The sequence below is a fragment of the Glycine max genome, chromosome 5 (assembly GCF_000004515.6).
Source record: "Glycine max cultivar Williams 82 chromosome 5, Glycine_max_v4.0, whole genome shotgun sequence".
NCBI lineage: Eukaryota > Viridiplantae > Streptophyta > Magnoliopsida > Fabales > Fabaceae > Glycine > Glycine max.
In genome coordinates, this window is record NC_038241.2 from 6,874,306 (window position 1) to 6,900,123 (window position 25,818).

The 25,818-nt window shown below is 38.5% G+C and overlaps 2 protein-coding genes and 1 pseudogene across 3 annotated transcripts; 2 read left to right on the top strand and 1 right to left on the bottom strand.

Annotated features, from left to right (window-relative positions):
• Positions 1-12,850: 12,850 nt before the first annotated feature.
• Positions 12,851-13,738, bottom strand: LOC102668953 (6-phosphogluconate dehydrogenase, decarboxylating 2-like; annotated as a pseudogene).
• A 2,958-nt stretch (positions 13,739-16,696) lies between these two features.
• On the top strand, positions 16,697-20,278 carry LOC100793948 (coiled-coil domain-containing protein 97). The gene is made up of 3 exons (XM_003525541.5): positions 16,697-16,906; positions 16,984-17,516; positions 19,917-20,278. The coding sequence occupies exons 1-3, from the start codon at positions 16,720-16,722 to the stop codon at positions 20,148-20,150; spliced, it is 954 nt and encodes a 317-aa protein (XP_003525589.1). The 5' UTR covers positions 16,697-16,719; the 3' UTR covers positions 20,151-20,278.
• Positions 20,279-21,002: 724 nt separating this feature from the next.
• Positions 21,003-24,163, top strand: LOC100789357 (putative casein kinase II subunit beta). Of its 2 annotated transcripts, none has more exons than NM_001357442.1 (5): positions 21,003-21,258; positions 21,847-22,065; positions 22,308-22,417; positions 22,505-22,670; positions 23,758-24,163. In NM_001357442.1, the coding sequence occupies exons 1-5, from the start codon at positions 21,111-21,113 to the stop codon at positions 23,886-23,888; spliced, it is 774 nt and encodes a 257-aa protein (NP_001344371.1). In that variant the 5' UTR covers positions 21,003-21,110; the 3' UTR covers positions 23,889-24,163. The 2 variants fall into 2 exon arrangements, with proteins under 2 accessions (NP_001344371.1, NP_001344372.1); NM_001357443.1 differs by having other exon boundaries at positions 22,505-22,667.
• Positions 24,164-25,818: the final 1,655 nt, after the last annotated feature.

A 25,818-nucleotide genomic window follows, 5' to 3' on the forward strand; every position in this document is an offset into this window, starting at 1 on the left:
AATGTTCCCTTGATGGGGACAAGGGGTTGCATCAGTTACAATCCTGTTCTTACTATAAGACAACTTGGCTACCCTATGAGAGGGGCACCACTAGAGGAAGAGCTCGCACTTGTCATTTCACGAGGGTTCAGTCAGACCAATGTGGAGACACTTCGGAAGGTCTGCAAAGCATGGGAAGTGGTACAAAAGAAGGACAAAGAGCTCAGAGGCAGCAACAATGGGCCCATTGGTGGCTACGGTAAGTGGTTGAAAGCCCACGTGCAAGGTTTGGATTGGCTCCCAAGTCTGAGGACCGCTAAAAGGGAAGAAGTTGAGGCACCGGAGGAAGACAAAGAGGTGCAGGCCCTTAGGGCGGAACTCGAGCAAGCCCAAACAATTAAAGAAAGGTTCAAATCAGCGGCTCTAAAAATCTGAAAGGAGAATACCGAACTGAGAGATGTAAATGTGGCTACCACCAAAGCCTTGGAATGAGAAACCAAGAGGGCTTGTAGGGAAGAACACAGCCGGAACAAGTTCCGAGGGGCTCTGTGGGGTAGCAACAACGAGCTTAAACTCCAAAGAAAGGAAAGGGACCAATCGCGAATAGATAGTTTGATCTTAAAGGATGAGTTGAAGGCTTGCTCGAGGTCCAAAAGAAGTCTATCTCAACGTTTATGCGAGACGGAGACCAACATGTTGGCCATCATCAGCAAGTACCAAGAGGAACTAAGTCTAGCCACGACCCACGAGCATAGAGTGGCGGATGAGTATGCCCAAGTGTACGCGGAAAAGGAGGCTAGAGGAAGGGTGATCGACTCATTACACCAAGAGGCAACAATGTGGATGGACTGATTTGCTCTTACCTTGAACGGGAGTCAAGAACTTCCCCGATTACTAGCCAAGGCTAAAGCGATGGCAGACACATGCTCCGCCCCCGAGGAGATCCACGGACTTCTCAGCTATTGTCAGCATATGATAGACTTAATGGCCCATATAATTAGAAACCGCTAGGAAAGTTTGTATTGTCACTCAGATCTTGACTAGTTATAAACTTTCTGAATAAAATGAGTTTATCCCACGTTTTTACTCCAAAAAATTATTGTGAATCAAGTCACTCCCACATGTTATCTCTAGCATGCACTGTATGTTGGTCTCGGGAAGCCGGAAGGTCCATATCACCTTCTTAACTGTAAACATGGGGCACTGTGCCCCCAAATGCGCAAGTAAGAAAAGATAATTTTCTAGGCTCTCGTATCCATAAATGCATTCATATCACGCATCACATAAGCATCTCTTCATAGCATCATAATATCGTTCCTGCATTTGTCCGTTATCATATTCCAACATCGCATTTTGCATGAGTCATTGCATCATCATGCATATGCGTTCAACATACTTTTTGTTCTACAAACTGCATACCTTTTGTTTTCACGTTTGCTCATGCGTGGTCCTTGCATTTTCCTCTACAAAACAAAAACAAGAAGGGAAGCATGAAAATTCATGATACATTCTTGGTTGCATATATTCGGTACCATGAGCCAACCATGTTGGGATCATAAATCCGTTTCACTTAAAAACAAAATGAGTGAACATGGTACCTAATGTGTGGTTAACTAGGAAATGATATTTCTTTGGGCATCTCAATTTCATAATTACATTTTCCATGCATAGCTAAAGTATGCTCGAGTCATTCATCCCTATGAAAGGTTGTTGAAGTATTGGCGATCAGAATTGCCATTCCTTGGATTATAGGGTTGAACCAAGCTCACGCTTTTACGAAAATGTTCATCAAGTCAAGTTGAAGCATGGAAGTAACCATCTTTCAAAAATTGGGGCAAAAGATGGATCGAGTTACATCGTTGTTTCATCTACTGCCAAACACATTTAGGACTGTTCATGTCCTTGTTACTTCCAGTTTCACCCTGACAAAGATATCATGGACCATGTTGAAAATCTAAATTGATTCAACCCCATGTCCTGCGTAAAAATTCGCAATACTTCAAATTGTGCATCATTCACATACATCCATCCTTTTCATTGGTTGCATTGCTCATTGCATTCTTTCCTTGAAAAAAAAAACGAACTTAATCATTGTTATAAAAAAGAAAAGAACACACTTTACGGCGCCCTTACCGAACTCGTGCTAGAGCTAGAGTAATAAGTGAAGTAGAGGAGGTGCAAGAGTAGAGGAAGGCCGACATGGAGGCCATGAAAGAGCAAATGACCACAATGATGGAGGCCATGATGAGCATGAAGAAAATAATGAAAGCCAATGCGGTTACAGTTGCCGCTACCAGCGCTATTGCTAAGGTGAACCCGATGCCCCCATCTGGCCTTTACCAAATGAATCATCCAACCTCAGATATGGTAGGCAAAGATTTGGGAAGTACGGGCGACCCCCCATTATGCGCAAATTCAAAACAAGCATGCCTTCCCACCATATGGCTTACCTCCCAACTATACACCACCCAATGTGGCATACATTCCCAATGAAGATGTCAATAACTCCGCTCCCATACTCATTGAAAGCTGACAACCTCATCATGCACATCTCTCTTAAACCGTGGGGGAGACACATGAAATGCCCCACCACAATCTAGCGGACTTTGAGCCTTGCCTCGGATATGCCACTGAAGGGCAAGCAGTTGGTGGTATACCCATGCCAAACACTTTGAAGGGCCCTCAGTTTTTCCCACAACCACAACCCTTGCATTTTGCGGTGGGAAGAGCCCCTCCTGCTATGGCTGAAAAGGGAAAGTTGGATCATATAGAGGAAAGGCTCAAGGACATTGAAGGAGGCGAAGATTGTGCCTTTGCTAACCTAGAAGAGTTGTTCCTAGTACCCGAACATGGTCATTCCCAAGTTCAAGGTGCCGGACTTTGACAAGTACAAGGGGACTACTTGCCCTAAGAACCATCTAAAGATGTGTTGTCGAAAGATGGGGGCATACGCAAAAGATGAGAAGCTGCTGATACATTTTTCCCAAGAAAGTCTTACTGGGACAACTGTCACCTGGTATACTAACTTAGGAACCTTCCTGAGTCCATTCTTGGAAGGACCTAATGGTTGCCTTCGTTAGGCAGTGTCAGTACAATTCTGATATGGCTTCGGATAGGATGCAACTATAGAACATGTGCAAAAAAGAGCATGAATCCTTCAAGGAATATACCCAAAGGTGGAGGGATCTGGCAGCCCAAGTGGTTCCCTCAATGACGGAGAAAGAAATGATCACAATAATAGTAGACACATTACCAGTGTTTTACTATGAAAAATGGTGGGGTACACACCTTCAAGCTTTGCTGATTTAGTTTTCACTTACGAAAGGATCAAAGTGGGTCTAAAAAGAGGCAAATTTAATCATCCTGCTTGGACGAATGAGAAAACTGGGGCAAATGAAGAGGGTGAGGATGAGGGAGAAACCCATGCTATGACTGCCATTCCTATACGGCTAAGTTTCCCACCAACCCAACAATGTCATTACTCAACCCTTCTCCTTACCTACCACCCAGTTATCCACAAAGGCCATCCTTAAATCAACCACAAAACCCTCCTACCACACGACCAATGCTAAACACCACCTTTAGCACAAACCAAAACACCAACCAAGAAATGAATTTTGCAGCAAAAAAGCCTGTAGAATTAACCCCAATTCCGGTGTCCTATGCTGACTTGCTCCCATATCTACTTGATACTGCAATGGTAGCCATAACCCCAGCCAAGGTTCATCAACCTCCATTTCTCCGAGAATACGACTCAAACGCAACGTGTGCTTGTCATGGAGAAGCCCCGGGGCATTCCATTGAGCATTGTAGGGCCCTGAAGCGTAAGGGGCAAGGTCTAATTGATGTGGGCTGGTTAAAATTTGAGGAGAATAACGTATGAGTCCTGACATTGACAAACGACACCACACATGGGGCAATTTTGAAAGCCGTTGTTAGATGTCTCTAATGACTCCTCAGGATTTTCAAGTTTATGCCATTATTATAAACCACGATTACAATGCTAAAATGGATGAATTTGACATCCTTGTCTCTCTCTTCCTCTCACAAACACATCTTTGCTTATTCAACTTCCATCGGAATGTGAGTGTGAGTCATTGGTTTGTTTGCTCAAGGCGACCTGCGCTCCTGAGTGTTGACTTTCAAGACCGTTCAATTAGAAATTACTCGTGCTACACATTTGGTGGGGGTGCCGTAAAACGACAAGTAAAGCAAAAAAGTTCAAAAAGAAAAAAAAAGGGCATTTGATTGACTGTGTTTTCAAGTAAAAATATAAACATTCATGTTACCTCATTTTATCATTCTAGAAAGTTTGTCTTTTTTAGAGAGAAGTGAGTTATCGAGAATAGGAGTCATTTGACTTAATCCATCAACTGAAAAAAATCCTTCAATTATTTCTCGAGAATCAATCGCTTCTTTCGTTCTTCCTTGCTACAAGGTTGTGAAAACAAGACAACGATTGATACCTCGAAGCCCTACACTGGGGCAATGAGGGGCATCGTGCATGAACCTCAAGTGAACCTAAGGGCAGATTAGAAGTTTCCACCTAATAGGTTCCCAGCTACAAGGTCATGACGAAAGATAAAAATTGGTACCTCAAAGCCTTAAACTGGGGCAATGAGGGGCACCGTGCATAAACCTCAAGTAAACCTAGGGGCAGATTAGAAGTTCTCACCCAATAGGTTCCCTACTACAAGGTCATGACAAAAGACAATGATTGGTACCTCAAAGCCCTACACTGGGGCAATGAGGGACATCGTGCACGAGCCTCAAGTGAACATAGGAACAGATAAAAAGTTCTCACCCGTTGATGTTTTTAAACAAAAAAAAAAGGCAGGGGGGGGGACAAACCCTGGAATTTATATGGATTGATTAAACGTCAAATGACTCTATTTCCGTCACTCCAAAATGGTCAAGAGACTAAATCAAACAGAACATACACTCTGAGGGAGTTCCCGAAAAGATTTGCAAAAGATAGGATAAGGTTGCATGAATTATCACCTCTTTCAAAAGGACAGTCAATCTGTGTTTTCCAAAAAAAAAAAAATCAAAATCAAAATCACAAAATAGGGAAAGAATGTCATAAACATTGTATAACTTTCCATTACATTGCATTGTTTCATATGAAGTCCGCACTTACCAAATTTCACGACAAAGGTTGCATGCATCTGCATCCCTAAAAATCATGTTAACTGCATAGATTTCCTACATCTAATCTTGTGAATTTGGGATGACCGGCCCTCTCGATGAGTCGATCTCTTGCTTTCTCATAAGGTTGGACCCTTGGGTACTAGTACCTATCACCTTCAGAGGACTGTACGTCCTCACCTTAAGAGGGCTACACGTCCTCGCCTTCAGAGGGCTACACGCCCTCACCGTCAGAGGACTACACGTCCTCGCCTTCAGAGGACTTCACGTCCTCACCTTCAGAGGGCTACATGCCTTCGCCTTCAGAGGACTACACGTCCTCACCTTCAAAGGGCTTCACGTCCTTGCCTTAAGAGGGCTGCACACCCTCGCCTTCAGAGGACTACACGTCCTCGCCATCAGAGGACTATACGTCCTCACCTTCAGAGGACTACACGTCCTCACCTTCAGATGGCTTCACGCCCTCGCCTTCAGAGGACTACATGTACTCCAAAGGATTACACGTCCTCGCCTTCAGAGGGCTACACACTCTCGCCTTCAGTGGACTCCACATCTGCACCTTAAGAGAATTTAAGGTCCTCTGCCCTTAAATGCTTAACCGAGACTTGCACTCCCGGTTAAGGGGCTAGTAGTTTCCTTTTATCAGTTCCTAGGCCACCCCTTGATCCTGGAGGAGTGCCAACTATGAAAGTACAACCAGAGGAGGAGGCTATCGTGCAGCTACTATGCATACCGGGGCAAGATTTCACCCGTGCCGCTGCAAAGAGACGAGTGCGGATCATACGCACCAACATGACCACTCATACACAGATATGGATGACGTTACTACTTAGCAACATTCCATCCAGCGACCGCAATAACGATCTCCCCCTACGGAAGTATCAGTTGGTCTGTGTCGTTCCGACATAGGTAAGTATGCATGTGGCTAAACTGATTTCTGATGCCATCCACTATTTGCAGGGATTATGCCCACAAGACACCCAGTGGACCCGGAGAAGTCCAACAGGGCCCTGGGGTTTCCAGCTCTAGTTACAGGCCTCTATCAGTCCTACAGGGTGCCCGTACCCCCCGGCAAGGTCATGCCATCGCGACATAGGTAAGTATGCATATGGTTCAAACTGATTTCTGATGTCATCCATTGTTTGTAGGGATCGTGCCCGCAAGACACCCAGTGGACCCGGAGAAGCCCAACAGGGTCTTGGGGTTTCCAGCTCTGATTACTGGCTTCTGTCAGTTCTACGGAGTGCCTGTCACCCCCGGCAAGGTCATCAGGTCCCCTACTAATCAAGCTTTCATCAAGGAGTACTGCGCCCCCAAGCAGGCGCGGGGCGAAACACCACAACAGCCTAGGGATGGCTGGCAGCGGGCAACAAACGCACCACCACCACCTCTATAGTTCATCTCAGCTCATCCACAAAAAAGGTTAGAGCATTGCCTACGACACATGGCCGACCAATAGGCAACCATAGTCCAAAGCCAAAGGTAAGCAAAGTACTAGGTCCGTGACCGACAAATCATCATGCATCCAGCTCAAGACGTTAAAGAAGCGCTACTAGGAGGCAACCTAGTACCTTTTAAATCTCTGCTTGTTATTTGATCACCTTTGTTTCTCAAGTCATAGTAGGACACACCTAGTTGCTCATGATCATAGGAATTTAAATAAAACAAGCACAAGCTCGGAAGGTAGTCATACCTCACAAAATATATATATGTATGTTTAGGTAGTGAAAATACCTTAGATATGCATGTATGTAAACAAAAAAATACTTCACAAAATATATATATGTATGTTTAGGTAGAAAGATACCTTAGATATGCATGTATTTAAACAAAAAATACTTCACAAAATATATATATGTATGTTTAGGTAGAAAGATACCTTGGATATGCATGTATGTAGCAAAGATACCTCACAAAAAATATATATGTATGTTTAGGTAGCAAGATAACTTGGATATGCATGTATATAGCAAAAATATCTCACAAAACATATATATGTATGTTTAGGTAGCAAGATACCTTGGACACGCATGTATATAGCAAAATACCTCACAAAAATATACATATGTTTAGGTAGCAAAATACCTCATGGAAAAAGAAAAAAAAGAGAAAAAAAGAAAGAAGAGATAGGAAATGAACAAATGATAAATAACTTAAAAAAGAAAAAAAAGAGGAAAAGGAAAAGAGAGCAAGTAAGGAAAGAAAAAGAAGGAAGGAAAAAAGAAAATAATAAGAATAAAAAGTTGTCTATCTAAAAAACAACATGCTCGTGAAAAGAGATAACTTCCATCTTTTCTTTGAAAAAATTCACCGATCATAACCAGTTTTTGAAAAAAAATGTGTGTACACATTTGAAGGGTAAATGCTGTGAAAGGTTTTTCGAACACCCAAGATAGACTCGGATGAATGCACAAATTGATAAAAGAACATATTTTGGAAACACTGGGTTGACTAAAATAGGGAAAATGAATTATGAGCCCTAGGCATCACATGACCAAAAAATTTTCGACATTTGAGTGTCCACATAGGTGCATGCATGATTAGTTTTGCATAAAATTTCCAAATCATCATTATTGCATTTTTGTCATGGAAATAATATGGGACATCCCCTTTTATCCTGGGACCAAACCAAACCCTGACATATATCAAGTCCAGCCGTGCTACAAGCCTTAAGCCAAAATCCCAATTTACCATAAATCTTGACCCAGGGTGAGAATGTCAATCCTTGCCCTTAGAAGAAAACAAAAAAGGGGAAGCAAAAAGAGAAAATTCTCAATCAAAGAGCGAGAGAAAGCAAAAAAGAAAAAAGAAAGAAAATTCCCGATCAAGGATCGGAATAAAAACAGAAGAAATATGCAGAAAAGTCTTTGGATCAGACAATATCTGAACAATACATAATTGTCACCAAGTAAAAGAAAGGAAACCACGACCTAAAGTGGTCCTCTCCCTTTGATTGCCAACCTAAATCCTATGCGTCGGTGACTTGTTCACCTCACACTAAACAAAAACAGAAAAGGAAAAAGTCAAAAACACTCAAAGCCAAAGTTCCCACCAAATAAACACCATTCCCAAGAAAAAGTCCTATTGATCCATGATCACGCATGTAATCTTTGATTTGATAGGAAATAATTTGCAAAATCAAGTCATGGCATATCTATGGTTCGGAATTAGGATGAAACACTTACCTGTGTGAGATTGATACACTTTGAGTGATTTTCTTCTATTTTTGTTGAACCCAGTGTTTCCTCTAAATGCTCATTTAGAAGCGAAATGCTAACATCCAAAATCTCATTTATGGTTATGAGAAGATTTCATCAGTATACTTCCCTTCCCCGGTAGACACATTGTTTTTCATCCGAAAAGCATATGTTGCTCTGATTAGTTGGAAGTTTTCTCTCTTTACTAAAGCATGTTCTCATTTTAGTGAAGAAAACACCGAGACTATTTTTAATCTCACGAGTTATCCAGAACTACGTAGGTCTGAGTTCCTCATTGAGGATACGTAGGAGCAAGAGCCTCGCTTTTTTCGGCCGCCCCACAATTTCTGTCATACTGACACTGGAGTCACGTGACATGCGGAGATACCCGAGTGGTTATCCGTTTAAACTTTCTTTTGATATCTCTAAGACTCAAAGCATGATAGCACGCAGAGACTAACGTTGTCTTTTGCACCCTTTGTCAATCGCGGCCAACAAGCCCGTTGACACGCGGAGATTTACGTCATCTTCCGCACAGACAATTTCTGTCATACTGACACTGGAGTCACGTGACATGCGGAGATACCCGAGTGGTTATCCGTTTAAACTTTCTTTTGTTATCTCTAAGACTCAAAGCATGATAGCACGCAGAGACTAACTTCGTCTTCTGCACCCTTTGTCAATCGCGGCCAACAAGCCTGTTGACACGCGGAGATTTACGTCATCATCCGCGCAGACAATTTATGTCATACTGACACTGGAGTCACGTGACATGAGGAGATACCCGAGTGGTTATCCATTTAAACTTTATTTTGCTATCTCTAAGACTCAAAGCATGATAGAGACTAACGTCATCTTCTGCACCTTTTGTCATCCAGAGGCGGCGGGCCCGATGACATGCGGGAACCAGTTGGTCCCGCATTTTTACCTTTATCATTCAAGAGCAACAGGTTGGATGGTAAACGCGCATAGACGAATTTTGCGCCTTTGTCATCCAGGGACAGCGAGTCAGTTTCATGCGGAGATATCTTATAGTCACCCGCGACTTTCGTCAACCGAGAGGAACGAAATTAGTGTCTTATCTTTACTTTCCTTTTATCTCCAATAAAAGACAAGTAAAGAGGGGCAACTGTCATACCCTAATTTCGTCCGGGGACCATTGTTTGGTGGCATTCAACTTTCGTTTGACCACTTTGAGGTAATTGGCACCCATCGTTAGGCAATTCGTGAAGTTCCGTGACATGCCGGAAATCAAAAGAAAGCATCGTTGCACAATTCGTGAAGTTCCGTGACATTCTGGAAGTAAAAAAAAGGGGATGGTTGCGTAATCCGTAAATTTTTGTGACATTACGGAAAGAAAACAAGTATCGTTACGTAATCCGTAAGGTTCCGTAACGTTACGGAAAAAGAATCAGCAAAGAAGGGGGGGTGAACTTATCAAGATAGGGGTGTAAATAGCAATTCAAATCTAGGCCCTTCCGGAACATTTTTGGAAGTTGGGTTGCTTAAGGAGGAAGCAACTGGGCGGCAAGCTCCTCCAGGTTTTTGAAAAATGGTTTCCGGGGCTTCCGTGGCTTCCGTAAAATTTCTGAAAATCTTGGGTAAGCATATTCCACTTAACATTGGTGAAAGGGAAGAGAAAAAAAATGAAAATCAAATCCGAAACACTTCCGTAAGGCTTCCGTAACTTTTCTGTAAAATACGAAAAGGGGGGTGAACTTAGTAATTTGGGTGCGCTTAGAAATCTTCTTCATTAAGTCTCTGGGCGGCAAGCACCTCCCTTTTTTCCTATAAATAGGGGAGGAGGGAGCTGCTTCAAAATGTTCAAGATCCCTTGGCTATGCATTTCGGCTATTTTGGGCAAAAAACACGTTTTCGTGAAGAAAAATCGAGTCGAAGTGCTTCCGTAACGCCTCCGTAAGCGATTCTGTGGAAATTCTTCATCGTTCTTCGTCATTCTTCACCGTTCTTCATCCGTTCTTCGTTCGTTCTTCGATCTTCAACGGGTAAGTTTTCAAATCCGAGACTTTCAATTCATTTCTTGTTTTGTGTACTTTCACTTTAATTTCTTTTACTTTCAGTTTTCTTTTCTTCCGTTTTTAACGTGCTTTAGTCATTTAATTAAGTCATTTTCTCGCCTAATAAAAAAATAAAATAAATTTTCACTGATCATTTGAATTGTAACATCCGTTAATTTCTGTTAAAATGAAATCCGACCGTTCGGTCATGCCGTAACCACGTTGGAAACCAAAAAGAGGTAAAATAATAATCAAAAATATCTTTTAGTAAAATAAATCAAAAAAATCAATCGGACGTTTTTCTTTGGGATTTCTCTTTCTTAAATCGAATCGACTAATAACCAAAGTGAAACTAAGGCTAAAATCAATTCATAAACCAAACTTTTGTCATCGCCTAAAAAAGCCATTTTCAAAGGTCCAACGCCTTGAAATGGTCTTTTCCGCTTTTATTGGTTAAGTGTAGATTTCTAAAAAGCCTAAAATCAATATGTAACTTTGTTACCTCTTTCAAAAATAAAGAAATCATTAATAGTCCAATGCCTTAATGTTTTCTCACTTTTCAAAAGAATCGAAAGATTGTCTAATGGTCCAACACCTTAAATGACCTTGCATTCAATAAAAACTAAAAAATAACTTAACCAAAACGCTTTATTCACAAAAGAACTACGTAGGTCTGATTTTCTCATCACAATTGAGGAATACGTAGGAGTGATCGAGGCCGTACCCGAATCAAATAAACATGAAAATGCAGTAACTAGGAAGTGATCCTAGGTTGTTTCCCAACGAGCAGTGACAAACCAAATGTTCATAATATACTTGCAGTAACAGTAACAGTAACGATTGGGGGGGGTTTGTTTGTTTTGTGATTAAAGAGCAGAACAAGTAAACTGGAATACGAAACTACTAATATTAAAAACGGGTTGTTTCCTCTGATTCAGAAGTCATTCTCTTATCCTGGGTTATGGAGAATTCGTCCATAACAGTCAACCACTTAATTCAACCCTATTTCAATTTACTAAGCGAAAATCAACTTAGGGTTTTCAATACGTGATTAGGCACCACATACACCAGTTAGCCCTTCGTCCATTAAGCATGAACGCAAGTTAGGCTCAGAGGCAATTAATCGAACACGAAGCGTGCACTGATTAATATTCACGAATTTGGGATACTGGTGAAGGGAGAACTGCCAGGAAACCACATTACAAGCGAAACCTCAAAAAGAGTTGGGCTTCGTCCTCAAAAGGAAACAACACCAGAAAATCTAGCCTTCCATGGATTCAAACAGAAAACGCAATTGAAACATGAAACAGAAACGTAAACGAACAAAAATGTAAAATGGAACAGAAACGTAAATGAGAGTAGAAGAAGAAGCAAGAACGAAATTGTAATTAGAAGCAGAAAACGTAAAATTGCATTACGAACTCAGAAGCATCAAAGCAGAAAAACGAAAACCCTAAAACAAAAGCTCTGAATAATGAATAGCATAACAGAATGCCTTCCACGAATCCCAAGGCTCCTATTTAAAAAGAGTCACTCAAAGTCATTGGGCCCTATTACAATACTCTGGCCCAAAACGAAATAAACACTGAACAACATAAAATAAAATTGTGAAATTTCCTAATTAACTAAGGTAACCGCTGCTTAATTTGCCCTCTTCAAGTCCATAACCAAAATCCGGATTAAGCTCAATGTTTCATTAATTCCTGAAATTAGATTAAAAACATCAAATTAGCTAAATGAGCCCAAATAATAAAACTGCCTTATTAATTGACAATTAAGACCAATCAGTAATTACAATGGTGCAAAAAGGGTTTAGAAAATAGAAGAAAATGATGGCACATCAAGGAGCAAAGGGAAACGCCCTTGTCGACCACAAAAAGATAAAAACATAAAAAGGCATAAAAAAGACATAAGAACGTAAAAAAGGAAAAGAATATAAATTGAAGTCATATTTGCACATTTGATTAAAGGTTGCCGTCTCTTGTGACGGACGCGTGGGGTGCTAATACCTTCCCCGTGCGTAAATACAACTCCCGAACCTTTCACTTAAAGTTCGTAGGCTACGTCTTTTCCGATTTTTCCGACGTTTTCCTCAAATAAACGTTGGTGGCGACTCAGCGCGTATTTCTTTCTTGGAAGACGCACCCGCGAGTCACGCGTCGCCCTCTCGCCGAAGGGTAGGTTGCGACAACTACCCTTTCATCCATAAAGTTAAAACCTTTAATGGATGACTTTGATTCACTAATCTTTTTTAACTCTTGGCCTGGATGTGATTCATGTCTCCTAGATAGAGCTCTCTCAACTTCAGTAACTCCTCGTCCATAAGCAATCCCAGCATTTGGGTCTTCACATTTGATGACAGCCCTAAAATTTTGAAAGTTCGAGTCTTCTTGCAACTTTGAAGTTGCTTTGGGTGCTTGTTTCAGCTTTAGATTTGTCTCTCCATCAAGATTCATGGTCTCAACATAGCAAATTGCATCATCATAGTTTGATGCAAGTAAGATGATGTCAAAAATAAGCAAGACTAGCAGACATACCTGGAGTGCTAATACCAGAATTGATAGCAAGACAAACAACTATCTTCCAGGCAGATTGGTGATCAATTATTTCCTTTGCAAACTCTGAATCCACAAGAAGGTTTGCCAAATTAGGATTTTCTTCATATGTCTGCTTGATTCTGTCTAAGAATATTGCTCTAATAACGCAACCTCTTTTCCAAATTCAGGCCAATTCACCCAACTTCAAATCCCAACCCTTTTCAATACTCTTTGCACAGATCAAATTCATTCCCTGTGCATAACTGCAGATTTTGGCTGCATGAAAAGCCTTCCTAACATCATCAATCAACTTCTGCTTGTCTACAGGTTGATCAGTCACAATAACACCAATGCCACCTGATTTAGAGACCTTTGCAGCTTCAACTCTTTCCTCCTTCAACCCACTTAGGAACCTTGCATCCAATGATGCTTCGATAGTGGGAGCAACAATTGATAATTCAGCAGCTTGCTGAACAGTCCACTTACCACCGTCCCTTAAGTAGCCTCCAGGGTCAAATGTGTCAATACGATGGAAATGCCTCAGACCTTGTGGCATAAAAACAACACCCAAGTGTGCAGCCATCAGGACATCAACATTACCCAATAAAATGTGTCCAAGTTGCAAGCGACCTTTGTTGAACTTGCTGAAGAGCCGAAGTGCTTCTCTGTCGTACACCCAAAAGGGGTTCTTCCTCATTACTTCGAATGAAACAACATTAGCATCCTCTAAGTCTGAATAGTCAAGTTCGAAGGACATGTGACGATGAGACACTGCGGTCGTGGATGCCGAATCCGCAGCCTCGTCCAAACATTGGTTTCTCATCGCTTCCCAGTGTGAATTTGGAACATCCGCCTCCATGGTTTGATTTTTCGTAACCCTCCCTTGACTAGAAACCGAGTTTAGCGACTCTTCCATGAAGCTTTGCACCTTTTTGTCTAAGCAAATAGAGCTCGGTTCGAACTCCGCGGCTCCGTCTTTGGTGTTCGACTAAGGAGCCTCGCCAGCGGCGGGTTTCTCGGATGAGGAGGTTGAAGAAGTCTTGAGCACCTTTGAAAACTGACAGCGATTTTTGAGAAGGGCCGGCTTCTAAAGAATTTCTTCTAGTTTGGCGACCATGGCGTCTTGGGCAACAATGAGTTCCACGATGGCTACTTCGATGCGATTGATAGTGGATGTGAAACAAGAGAAGTCGGCCATTGACTCTCAACGAGAGCACCAAATGTTATGAACTGAAATAATAATCCTTAGTTTCTAGGACTAAGGGCCTCCAGAATAAAAGGGAGAAGGAACAGAAAAGTTGATAATTCTTTTTCATATTCTCACAAACTGTAATTACATACCTATATATAGTATTCCTAGGTCCTAAAGATAAGAATCAAGCAGCAGCAACTAATGAACCTATGGCACTACAGACAACACTAGTTATAACAGAATCGCTAATTTGTTGGCAGACAACACTACTATTGTTATAACAAAATTGCTATAACAAACTATTCCATATCTAATTGTAATTCCTTTAATACCCTTACAGTAACTAATTTACTTAGGCTAGGTTCCTAACATGGATGTATAAAAATGAGTTCCTTAGACCTCATAAGAATCTTTACAGGAGTTTAAAAGCATCAAATACAAGAACTGAAGCACAAAGCAAACGGCTTGAGCATGTTCAAGAATTTAGGAAATGGGTGGGTATTGATTAAAGGTCTCTGGCAAATATTCATGTGCCGATTGACCTCCATGTTTTCCAGCAACACCATGGGTGTCTGAACCTTGTGAATGTTATGTCTGCTTAGGCTTATTTGAAGTTTATTTAATTATGGTTGTGGCTCAAATCTATCACTCCTGGAAATTAACTGGAAATTTGGTTTCATTAATCAACAATCCTATCGTGATCTTTAGAATGAATTTCCTCGTATTGGTGGTGTATTTCCCAATTTGAAGTGGATACTGTTAGAACAAAGGATGAAAGTTTGAAAAAAAAAGAAAGGAAAAAAAAAAGGTTTCAAGTCATATTTTCGGTTGGCTATAAGAGTGACTTTTCTAGTCATATTTTCGATTGGCTATAAGAGTGACTTTTCTAGTCATATTTTCGGTTGGCTATAAGAGTGACTTTTCTAGTCATATTTTCGGTTGGCTATTAGAGTGACTTTTCAAGTCATATTTTCGGGTGGCTTTAGAGTGACTTTTCAAGTCATACAAGAGGGTGTAATTCTAGAAAAGGTTCCCTAAGTGCAGTGGGAATCTTATACAGTGATCTGAGTTGTTTTATCCTGGGAACGTCGTGGTTGATAGTCTGTTTGCACAATTTTTGGCAGTGTCACGAAACGTCTTAAAGAAAGCGACATTGTCCGCGACTCAGCCAGTAATTTTTTCGGTTTGCCATAAACTATTGTTCCAACAGATACATTGCATGATCTCTCATCACACAACTCATAAGTTCTGCTATGTGGTGGATACTGCTGCTCATTGATGATGTGCTTCTTTGGTTGAAAGATGGCATGCTACTACCTGCTTGTTTTAGAGGTTCCGGATGGAATCAATTGTTCTTATTTGCTATGTAGTTGAAGGAATTCTGACAGAAAGGTTTGTGGCTGATGAATTGATGATGCTTATTCCAGATTTTAGTTGATTGGAAGTTGGAAGGAATGAAGGATTTATATCAACATGTATTAGCCCATTGTTAAACTCAGGTAAGTAATTATATAACTAGTCATATGGTGTTAAAGTTGGAATTATGTAAATTAACTTTTTGGTTATTCATTTACTAGCTCAGAATCTGAGACTTATATTTATCTGAATGCAGGGGAGGAACACCATTTGGTGTGCTCCAATGTAATAAAGGGTAAAAAAAATTCAAAGAAAGTTGTTCTTATTGATCACATAATGAGAGTAAAATCAAACTATTGGCTGGTATATTTGAACTGCTGCAAGGTGCATGGTGGTTAATCTTTGTTTTGGTTGACATGACAATTATAGTAAACTTTCCTCTCCTTCATGCTATTCGAATAAGAATCATTTAATATAGTTTGCCTTTAATTGCCTTTAGAGTATAAAAGAATCAAGAAATCTGATTTAACACTTCTTTTTCAATTAGTCAAAAATCTATTGGCTGGGAGGAGTTTGCTCGGCATTTCCTGATGAAGTATTATGCTGGCTGCCTGGCTCTATGAAACAGTGAAAGAGAGAGTCCTATTTGACCCAACAACAGTTTTGTTTATTGAAATGATGAAGTTCCCCGGAAAACTGCGTTTCAAATCAAATTAAAATGCATTTCATTCCGTCCATTAGTAATTTAGTGTGTTCTTTGATCATCCTTGCAACCTTTGGAACCTGGGAGCTTTCTTCAAGCCCCAGTTATGAGCAGATGTAAATACCAGTCATTTAGAGCTTTTGTGAATACTAAGCGAGGGGTTTCAACTCTGGATTTGCCCCTGTATCTTCATTAAGTTCAGTTTATAAACTTTTGGGGTTCAATCATTTGTGAACTAAAAATGTTAGGCCTCAATTAGCATATCAAATGAGGCACATGTTAATATTCCCTTAGTTTAAAAAATGTTTATTATAAATGTTTGATTTCACCGTGTGTAAAATTCTTAGATCAAAGATAATCACGTATTATGAATGAGATTGGTTCCTGACTCATATGTTAGAGGACATTCGTGGTTTCTAATAGAGGAAAAAAAATCTTAATGCAAAAATATTCAAACTCTAAGAGGTAATGAAAATGAGTGAAAACTAACAAAATGGGCCGATATGAGTGGGCCAAGAGCAGGAAACGAGCCCTATATAAAGTGTTTATTTCAGTTTTCAAAACAAATAAAATTAAAAATAGAGCAGAGATGGAGCAGAAGAAAGAGACGGTGACAACGACGATGAGTGATGAAGCGAAAGAGAGAATTTCAGAGAGACTGTCATGTTTGGAGAACCTCTACTTTCCGCGTGCTCTCGAATCCACCGTCACTCTCCCTTCTCAACGCAAGGCCATCTTCCGCGACCTTCTCTCTAGAGACGTTGCTCTTTTCTTAGGTTAGTTTTCAATTTTCTGATGTTGCAAACAAACCCTAACTAAACCATAACTGTATGTATTGTTGCATTATGTGTAGAACGATATGGGTCCAAACTCACGTGCAGCGAGCTTAGTGAATTTGATTCGATGAAAGACGATTATGAGATTAATTGGCACATAAAGCGGTTAAGGAGCATAATGAGTCCGACGTCGGAGGAGCTGAGGATGAGGTCGGTGACGGTGAAGAACCGGAGGCGCGCCTACTTGGATAAACTGGTGTGCCAAGGGCATTACTTCTCTGAGGAGGCAATGAGGGAGAGAGAGCCGTATCTGCATCATGAGTATGTGGGTAGGTTTCAGGACCAGAGTGGCAGACGCATGGCGAGGCCGGGGGAGCGGTGGTCGGAGACGCTGATGAGGAGGTGCGAGGAGGCGGCGCTGGTGGCAAAGATTAGAGGGGAGCAGCAGAGGATGGGTGTGCCGGAAAGGGACTGGGTTGGTAATGAGAGGTTTCAAGAAGAAGAAGAAGAAGAAGAGGAAGAGGAGGAGGAGGAGGAGGAGGAAAAGGAAGAGGAGGTGGTATTGGATGAAGAAAGGAGAAGAATTAGTAGCAATGGACAACCTGTAGAGGTACTACTCTTTAAACTATTGATTATGTATTTTTTTTTCTTCTGTTTAAACTTGAGAATTTGGTTTTTTAATTCAGCTTCAGAGTTTTGTGTGATCCATGAAACTGTTCACACTTGGTGGGCTAATAATGCTATTGTTGTTGTTCTTGTTTAACTAGTGTAGTAGCATGTAAGAAAAAAATAAGATAAAGAGAAAAATTACAAAGGGGAAGGATGATAAGGAATCCTGCTAAAGAAGAGAACAAAGCAGAAAGCAATTGGAAAAAAAAAAAAAGAGCTGTGAAATCCCTCCAGATATTTGTTATCAAAGTCCTGTTGAAAAGGTCACCTGCTTTACTCCAATTAGGCACCAAATGCCTTATCTTACCCCAAAACAAGTTCCGTGCCAGTGTTCTGGTCCTATTAAATGCACAAAAAAATTGAAGAAGCATAGGCTTCACATTGCCACAAAAAATGGTCTAGAGACTTAGGTGTTAGGACACGTCCAACATTCACCTTGAGTGAGGAATTCCATGAAGCAACCTGGCAGAACAATTTAAGAACTTGAGTAACAAATTCTCAGCACATACCACACATTACAAACATGCTAGGGGAAAGAACTAACCCCCTTGTTTTTTTTTAATATCACCTATCCTGTATTTTATCATTATAGTAAGTTAATAACCTTGACTTTTGAAATTAGATTTTTTTGTTGTTATCATCCCATTATCACCTTGTTTAGGATATTTTAAAATTTAATTTTATAAATTTATCATTGTCTTTGGTAGATACACAGATTTAGATTGGAATACAACTTTAGTTTGGGATTTCATGAGATATAAAGATCTTAGATCAATGTGTTGTCACTGTTTTGTACTTGTGTTTGATATAGAAGCATGAACATTGTGTGTACTTTTCCTTCCTTTTCTGGACAGATAGTGACTAGTGATATTTCTATCAGTAATCAGTTAAGTTTGGTTTAAGCTCTTTTATTATCTTCTGGTGCTGATGCTCTTTACTATTTAGGCCTAAATAGTTTTCACCACATTTAGACTGGAAAATCTGTTTCTGCATATTCTAATTTTTATTTAAATTGAAACCCTGCATCATCTTTACTCATCAAGAGAAGGATGATGGTCCCTCTCTAAATAAGATGGATATCCATTAATATTTATACTTTTTCCAATCAGCAATAGACTGTGCATTTTATGAAAGTTACTTTCGAACATTTGTGATAGGACCTAGGAAGTTATAGAATGAGTTACAAAGTAGTTAGAGAATTTAGTTCAATGGTGACAGTTGGAAGAGCGAGGGGGGTTAACATGTATAGTAGAATGGAGATTCAGATTTGTTAGTTTGAGAAAACAGAGCAGTGACTCAGTTGTGAAAGGGTGAAACCCTTTGTTGCAAGGGAAATCCTTAGAAGGAGAATTGAGATTTGGGTTTGCAGTTATTAATAACAGAATAGTTCTTTCTCTTTTTATCTTCATACATTTTCTTTGTTCTTATTTGCAGATTCAAGTTGGATGTCTGTTAGTGTTATTATGTTCGATAGTTAGTTAGGGTAGTGTTAATATGTAGACAGTTTGAAGAAATAAGGCATATTGCTTATAAATAACAAGGGAGGTTGGGAGTGAGAGGTATCTTGTCATTTTGTGAGAGAATTGGAGCCTTTGGGCATTTGGAGGTGCAGACCTTCAAGTTTGGTTACCTTATAATAATAACATACAGTGAAAAAATGTGTGGAAGAATTTGTGGTCCTGGTGGCTCAAGCATTGGTGATCGCTAAGGAACAACCAGAATTAGAGGTCTTGGGAGGGCTAAGACAGGTGGTGAAATACAGCAGGTTAGAAACCAGCAGATCAGCCTCTGTGAGCTCCCCCAGCCCAATCTAAAAGCAAAACTCTGTGTTTTCTCCACTTGTGAATGGAAACAGTTGGAAGGACAAGTCATTGTTTGCGTTTTCTGCCATCAATAATAGAATTGTCTGTTTCCTTTCCTTCTTCCATACATTTCCTCTGCATTTATGTTAACAGTTTCATTGACCAACAAAAGGCTGTACTTGGAGGCATTGGGCTATGATATCATCTATTTAAACTTTGCTCAATTGGTTTAACATTTAATTACTTTAATGGTCACCTCTAGCTTATGTTCCCAATAATTATGGCCATCCAGTGATGAACCCCATGTTTTCAAAACCTTGAAGTCGGTGTTGTTTTATGGATTGTATTCCAATATTATTATTGTAATCTATTTGACTTGAATTCTCTGTTTAAACAGTTTGACTATTAGTGAAACTATGTAGTATTGTTTTCGGATCCAATGCTCCTCATTCTTTTGGACTTGGGGACTTTAGTGCTATAATGGTTAGTCTCTATGTTTTATGAACTTCAATAATTATTTTCATATTTCCTACTGGCAGAGACACCTGAATGAGGCTGATCCAACCAAAGTGAGTGAGGAACCAACTTTATCTGCAGAAGAACTGGAGGACCGGATGAATCAATTCACCTACATTATGCAGCAGAAGTTTCTATTAGGAGAAGATCACGAACATCAAGATTACTCTAAAATAGATAATGACGAGACCCTTGACGATCATTGGCAGAGGGAGGCCAATATTGATGCAGAGGAGAGATATTTTGCTGATGACTGAACTGAACTATGGCATCAATACTGGTTTGTGGGGAATCAGATGCGCCTTTGTCCATCTTGAAATCTACATTGTACTTAAATTAACGGGACATGTGCATATTCTTAATATAAAGGTTTCTTTGATTGTGATAGGAAGCTTGGCATGGGTCGCGTCTTGCATTTCCCGCAATTACTCACATTTTTTTTATCGGTTGACTTAAATCATTAAATATTATAAATTTTTTTATACAAGACCAATACTATATAGCATTATTTAATATGCATACAAGAAATTATTATATTTTATTAAATATTATAGTAAATCATTACTTATAAAGTTTTTATTAGAAGTTAAGATGAAAAATGAAATAGTATTGATAACATTAAATATAATGCTTTTTTTAATAAAATTTTAATTTTGATTTTATATGCTAATAGATAATAGTATAATATTAATTAATTTAATTTCAATGCATATAAACAAATCATAGTCATAATTATAAATTGATAATAAAAAAAGCATATCTAAGTTGTTTTTTTATGTGTATCTAAGATGATTTACATATACCATAACAGGCACGAAAAAATTAAACTCTATTAATACTTATATAAGTGCCACTGCTATTTTTTTATTAAAAAAATTAAACGTTTTTTCTTAATATTTTTCTAGAAATCGTAAGTACTATACTGTATAAAATGGGGGTGGAAGTGGATGTCCTTGAGAACAAATATCTTGTTGTGGAACCAAAAACACGGAACGAGACAGACACCAAAAAGAGGGTCCCACCGAAACAATGTTGGAGCAAGCACGCAGGAGACACGTAGACGCAGAGAGAGGGAGTTACTAAAAATGAGGTTTGGTTTGGAGGGAGTTGCATCGGCGACAAATACTGTTGTTGTTGTTGTTGGAGAAGAATGAATTCTGAGAACAAGAGACTCACAAGAAGAAGCATTTAGAATCGAAATTGGAAGAGAAGAGGGTATGAATGATTACAAAGGAAGAGAAGGAGAAAGTAGCGTTGTTGTTGTTCGGAAGCGATTCAAGGAAAAGCAACAACCCTGTCCTTCCACAAGGCCCATCATCAACCAACAACACCGTCGCTCTGCTTCCCTCCCTAACACTCAATACGGTTCGTTTTCTCTCTTTATCCCTTATACAAGCGCGTTTCATTTCTTTTTTTCATTTATCAAAGAGAAAAAATCTTCCATGTCAAACGTGGCCTTTACACACATATGCATGCATGAATTGAACGTGGCCTTTTTATTTTTCATGGTTTGGTGTGGAAATCATGGAATTGAAGGTTGCATAAAGTTGTTTTTTTTTCCTCTGAATTAGCACACAACAATAATAATGCTATTTAATTCCGTGACTGTGGAAGCCCCCTCATTCAAAATGAAATTCAAAGGGGATGTTATTGGATGGCAAGAGGAGGATTATAGAATTGTCTAATGTAATATCTTCTAGTTTTCTACTTTTAAGGTTTTTAAATGAATGCTCCTCCGTGTATGGTTATTTGCAACTTTTTCAAACTTGTTGGTTCTATAAGATAAAAAGGAAAAGGATAATGAAAATGAAAATTTGCAAGCCGGATGGAATGAACCTATTGTGCATGGCAGAGTTTTGGAGTGGATATAATTACTTGGTAATGGTGTAGGATAGAACAACTGGGGCTGACTTCAATTCACTGATCTTTATTTTCTATGTGTATTGGGTGCAGAGGAATCTGAAACAGATGTCGAAGTATCTGATGTTAGTGTTTCAGAAGGGGATGACACATCTTGGATCTCATGGTTTTGCAATTTGAGAGGAAATGAATTCTTTTGCGAAGTTGATGATGATTTCGTGCAAGATGATTTCAACCTCTGTGGATTAAGTAGTCAAGTGCCTTACTATGATTATGCACTTGATTTGATTTTGGATGTTGAGTCATCCCACGGTAAGCATATTCTTTTCTTGCTTGAATTCAATATTTGTTCTATGATGCAATTTCAAGTTGTTGGATGAAATTGGAAATTCTTGTTTTTCTCTTGCTATAACCGTATTCTGATTGAAGTAAGGCAGAACTTCTTCCCTTGATGCTAAATTCAAGTTGTTCGCTGATATGACTTTAACTCTGAAACCCTCTTTGGCTATTCTTCTACTTGCTTGATTGACTGTATCTGTTGGTCCATTGATTAGGAGACACGTTCACGGAGGACCAAAATGAGTTAATTGAATCTGCAGCAGAAATGCTTTATGGTCTGATTCATGCCCGATACATTTTGACAAGCAAAGGAATGGCTGCAATGGTATGATTTTTCTCATTGTTATCCTGTTTTTTGATACTTTATTGTGGACAAAATTGGCACTTGTAAATGACACTGGATTATCTACAGCTTCACAAGTACAAAAACTACAACTTTGGCCGATGTCCAAGAGTTTTCTGCTCTGGACAACCCTGCCTTCCGGTTGGCCAGTCAGATGTTCCTAGGTCAAGTACTGTAAAGATATATTGCCCCAGGTGTGAAGACATGTACCACCCAAAGTCCAAGTATCAAGGTAGTATCCTTTGAAATGCCTTGTTTAACACTTGAACTCCTCTCAACTATATTTATCTTGGCTTTTGAAATTTTGGATTTTTTTATTCTTCCATCTATGCGCTTTAGCATTGCCTTCTAGATTTTGTTTAATTTGTCCGCAATCAAGGTTTTAACTCGTTAGCTATCATTTTAAGTTTTGGATTTCAAGCGTTTCACTTCTCTCTTACATTTACTTGCTGCTTGTTGCCTTTTCATTTGTATTGGTATCTCAAATAAAAAATAAAAAAGAAAATGTGTGTTGATCTCAAGGTCTTCCTCCTGTATGGTTTAATTATCAATAAGAATGACACAAGGAACTGATTACTAATCCTCAAAAGATTTCTTTAACTTGAATGAGCTTGTAGTATATACACAAAATAGACCAAGCTTCACTCACAATTTTTACTTGGACTTGTTGGTGCTGGTATTTGAGACTAAACTATCATATATAAAATATGTGGTGCCTTTTAAAGTTTTTATTTTGCCATAATAATGAGTGGATACTCAAACACATCACAAGGTATCTCATAATTAAGTCCTTTGATTATTACAGACATGCGATTAGTAATGCAGTAGGCCATGTCTCAACTACACTGTTTGATATTATATCTTAGAAGTTTCTGTTGGCTTGATAAAGACATGTTCTTCTGCCATACCCCTTTGATTATAAGTACAGTTTTTGGAGTTTGTGACTTGTATGCTTTGAAAAAAATAACAGAAAAAAAAAAAACTGGAAATTTGAAGGGTTGTTCTTTCCAAATTTTTTACACAGTTGCTATCTGAATTTATAGAGAAATAAGTGGTGAAGTGGTAACAAATTTAGCTTAGGTTATGAAGATTTTCTTGATTTCTTATATTTTTATTTCTTTAACTCAGTTAATTAATCATTTTGCTTAAAACTTTTGTAGCCTTATTTTATTGGGATTTTCTCATTATTATCTAAATCCTGAATATTTTTGGAGTGATAGTGTGTTACTTTGTGTTCTGGCATATGATTGTGGGTTCGATTTTATTTATTGGACGAAATAATATCCTGTATTTCATACGCAAATTTCATTAACTGTGTCTAGACATTGATGGAGCTTATTTTGGAGCTACATTTCCTCACCTTTTTCTGATGACTTATGGGAATCTGAAGCCACAGAAGCAATCACAGAACTATGTACCTAGAGTTTTTGGTTTCAAAGTTCACAAGTCCTGAAGCTGGATGGAGTTTCAAGCTTTCATCAAAGTAGAAATCTGAGCATGCCTTGCTTAGTTGTATTTTCTTTAAAATTCAGTTTCTGAAATCAGTACATTCTAGATCCACATGTTCTGTAAAGTGTGAAGATATATGCAGGCACCAACAGCAAGAGCTTAATTTGTTTTCTGCTTCAAATTCAGTGTGCCTTTGGAAAGCTTCTCTGATAGATTTTTAAGTTAAGTACTTGAATGCACTTTAAATACCAAGAAGTGGACACATGTTATTTTCTTATCAAATGAATTCTTGCCTCTTGCCAGTTTTATTTTCAATTTTTCTTTTGTTTTTAATTTTTACGTTTCTCCTTGTTTAAAATTCAAATGCACAAAAACTTTATTGATTGCTTACTTCAAGTGAAATGGTAATAACTTATATAACACTTCTTTTTCCGTCTATCTCTCTCCACGTGTCATCCATTTTATCTCACATTTCTCTCTTTTCTCTTTTATTTGTGAAAACTGGTATAAAAATATTCAATAGATAGAATCTTTTATTTCAAACTGTTCTCTTTCGGATTACTAAAACCGTGCTGATTTCTGTTTTAATCAATTACAAGTTATTCGATTTCAAGTTCCTCTATCCAAATCCCAAATATTACACTATTGATGACTACTATAAAAAAGAAATGGCAAAGTATATTGTATTGATATTTGGTGGGGTGTAAATGGCCTGGATTGGATTGAATTTAGTCTATTGTTCCAAGGCAAAGTATATTGTATTAGTATTCGATAAAGATATAAAGTCAACACGGCTTATATAAAAGTATTCACTTTTCAATTGGATTCTTGTATAAAATTTATCATAATTAACATGAAGGTAGTTTATTATAGCTATATTGTTCCAAGGCGCCTATATAGTCTTGTTTATTCCTATTGTTGTATTTTTTTTATCCGCAAAATATACTCCTTTTGTTTCTTACTACCTTTCTTCTAAATTTTCAACTAGAAACCAAAAGATGTAACAATTTTTTTCCTAATAAAATAATTGGCTTTACTTTTTTACCCTTTTTTATTTATACTCTACAATAAATACATGAGTAAATTAATTAAAATTTGGATGGAAAGTAAGGGTATAATTAACAAAAGAATAATTAATATGATATTAAACTTTATAAATAACATATAAATAGAAATGATTTTTAAAACAATCTAACAATTAAACAAGAACAAAAGTAATATCATTTATATTAATGACAAAGTACCGGGTGTATCCAACCCATATACATATAGATAAGATACTAAACTACTCTAATCCTTCAAAATAGATGTATAAATATAATTAAATATTAAATAAGTTTGTCAAATTTATCGAAAAGGACTCAACTCAAAGATTGCAGCCTATTTTAGATCAGATTAAATAGACAATTTCAAATTGATTTTTATCAATAAAATTAAAGGTGTTTGAGATAAAAATGTGTGGTGCGAAGATTAAAAGTTGTTCTTGGGTTGCCCTTCCTTTGAAAAAAACAAAAACTAGATAGATAAAAGTATTACTTTGTTCCTGTTCCATATTTTGTTGATTTCAAAACAAGCTAAGAAAGGACATTCACATTGAAAGTCGTAGTAGGTGTTGTGTGCTATTACGGGATAAGGAGACATGGAATATAGATGAAACAGATAAGGACAATGGTTTGGGTATAATATAAGGCCAAGAGTAGGGTTGGCAAAGATGGATAAGAACAAAGTAAGGCCACTCAACCCAACCATGGTGCATAATCGTACACATGTGGAGGCTTCAACTTTGAACTCTTATCACCTCTAATATTATATAGTTTATTAGCTTAATTAAGTGTTTCATACTTAAAATATAAGTCATTTTCATATTACTATCTAACATTCATTTTTTTCACCTAGGTACTTGAAAAAAATGTTTCATTTTACTATCCATTAGT

Excerpts from the sequence above, each read along its gene's own strand:
- LOC100793948 (XM_003525541.5), top strand. The coding sequence starts at position 16,720 with ATGGAGCAGAAGAAAGAGACGGTGACAACGACGATGAGTGATGAAGCG. Across the intron at positions 16,907-16,983 it reads AGACGTTGCTCTTTTCTTAG|AACGATATGGGTCCAAACTC; the intron begins GTTAGTTTTCAA and ends CATTATGTGTAG. Across the intron at positions 17,517-19,916 it reads GCAATGGACAACCTGTAGAG|AGACACCTGAATGAGGCTGA; the intron begins GTACTACTCTTT and ends TCCTACTGGCAG.
- LOC100789357 (NM_001357442.1), top strand. The coding sequence starts at position 21,111 with ATGAATGATTACAAAGGAAGAGAAGGAGAAAGTAGCGTTGTTGTTGTT. Across the intron at positions 21,259-21,846 it reads CCTCCCTAACACTCAATACG|AGGAATCTGAAACAGATGTC; the intron begins GTTCGTTTTCTC and ends TATTGGGTGCAG. Across the intron at positions 22,066-22,307 it reads GGATGTTGAGTCATCCCACG|GAGACACGTTCACGGAGGAC; the intron begins GTAAGCATATTC and ends TCCATTGATTAG.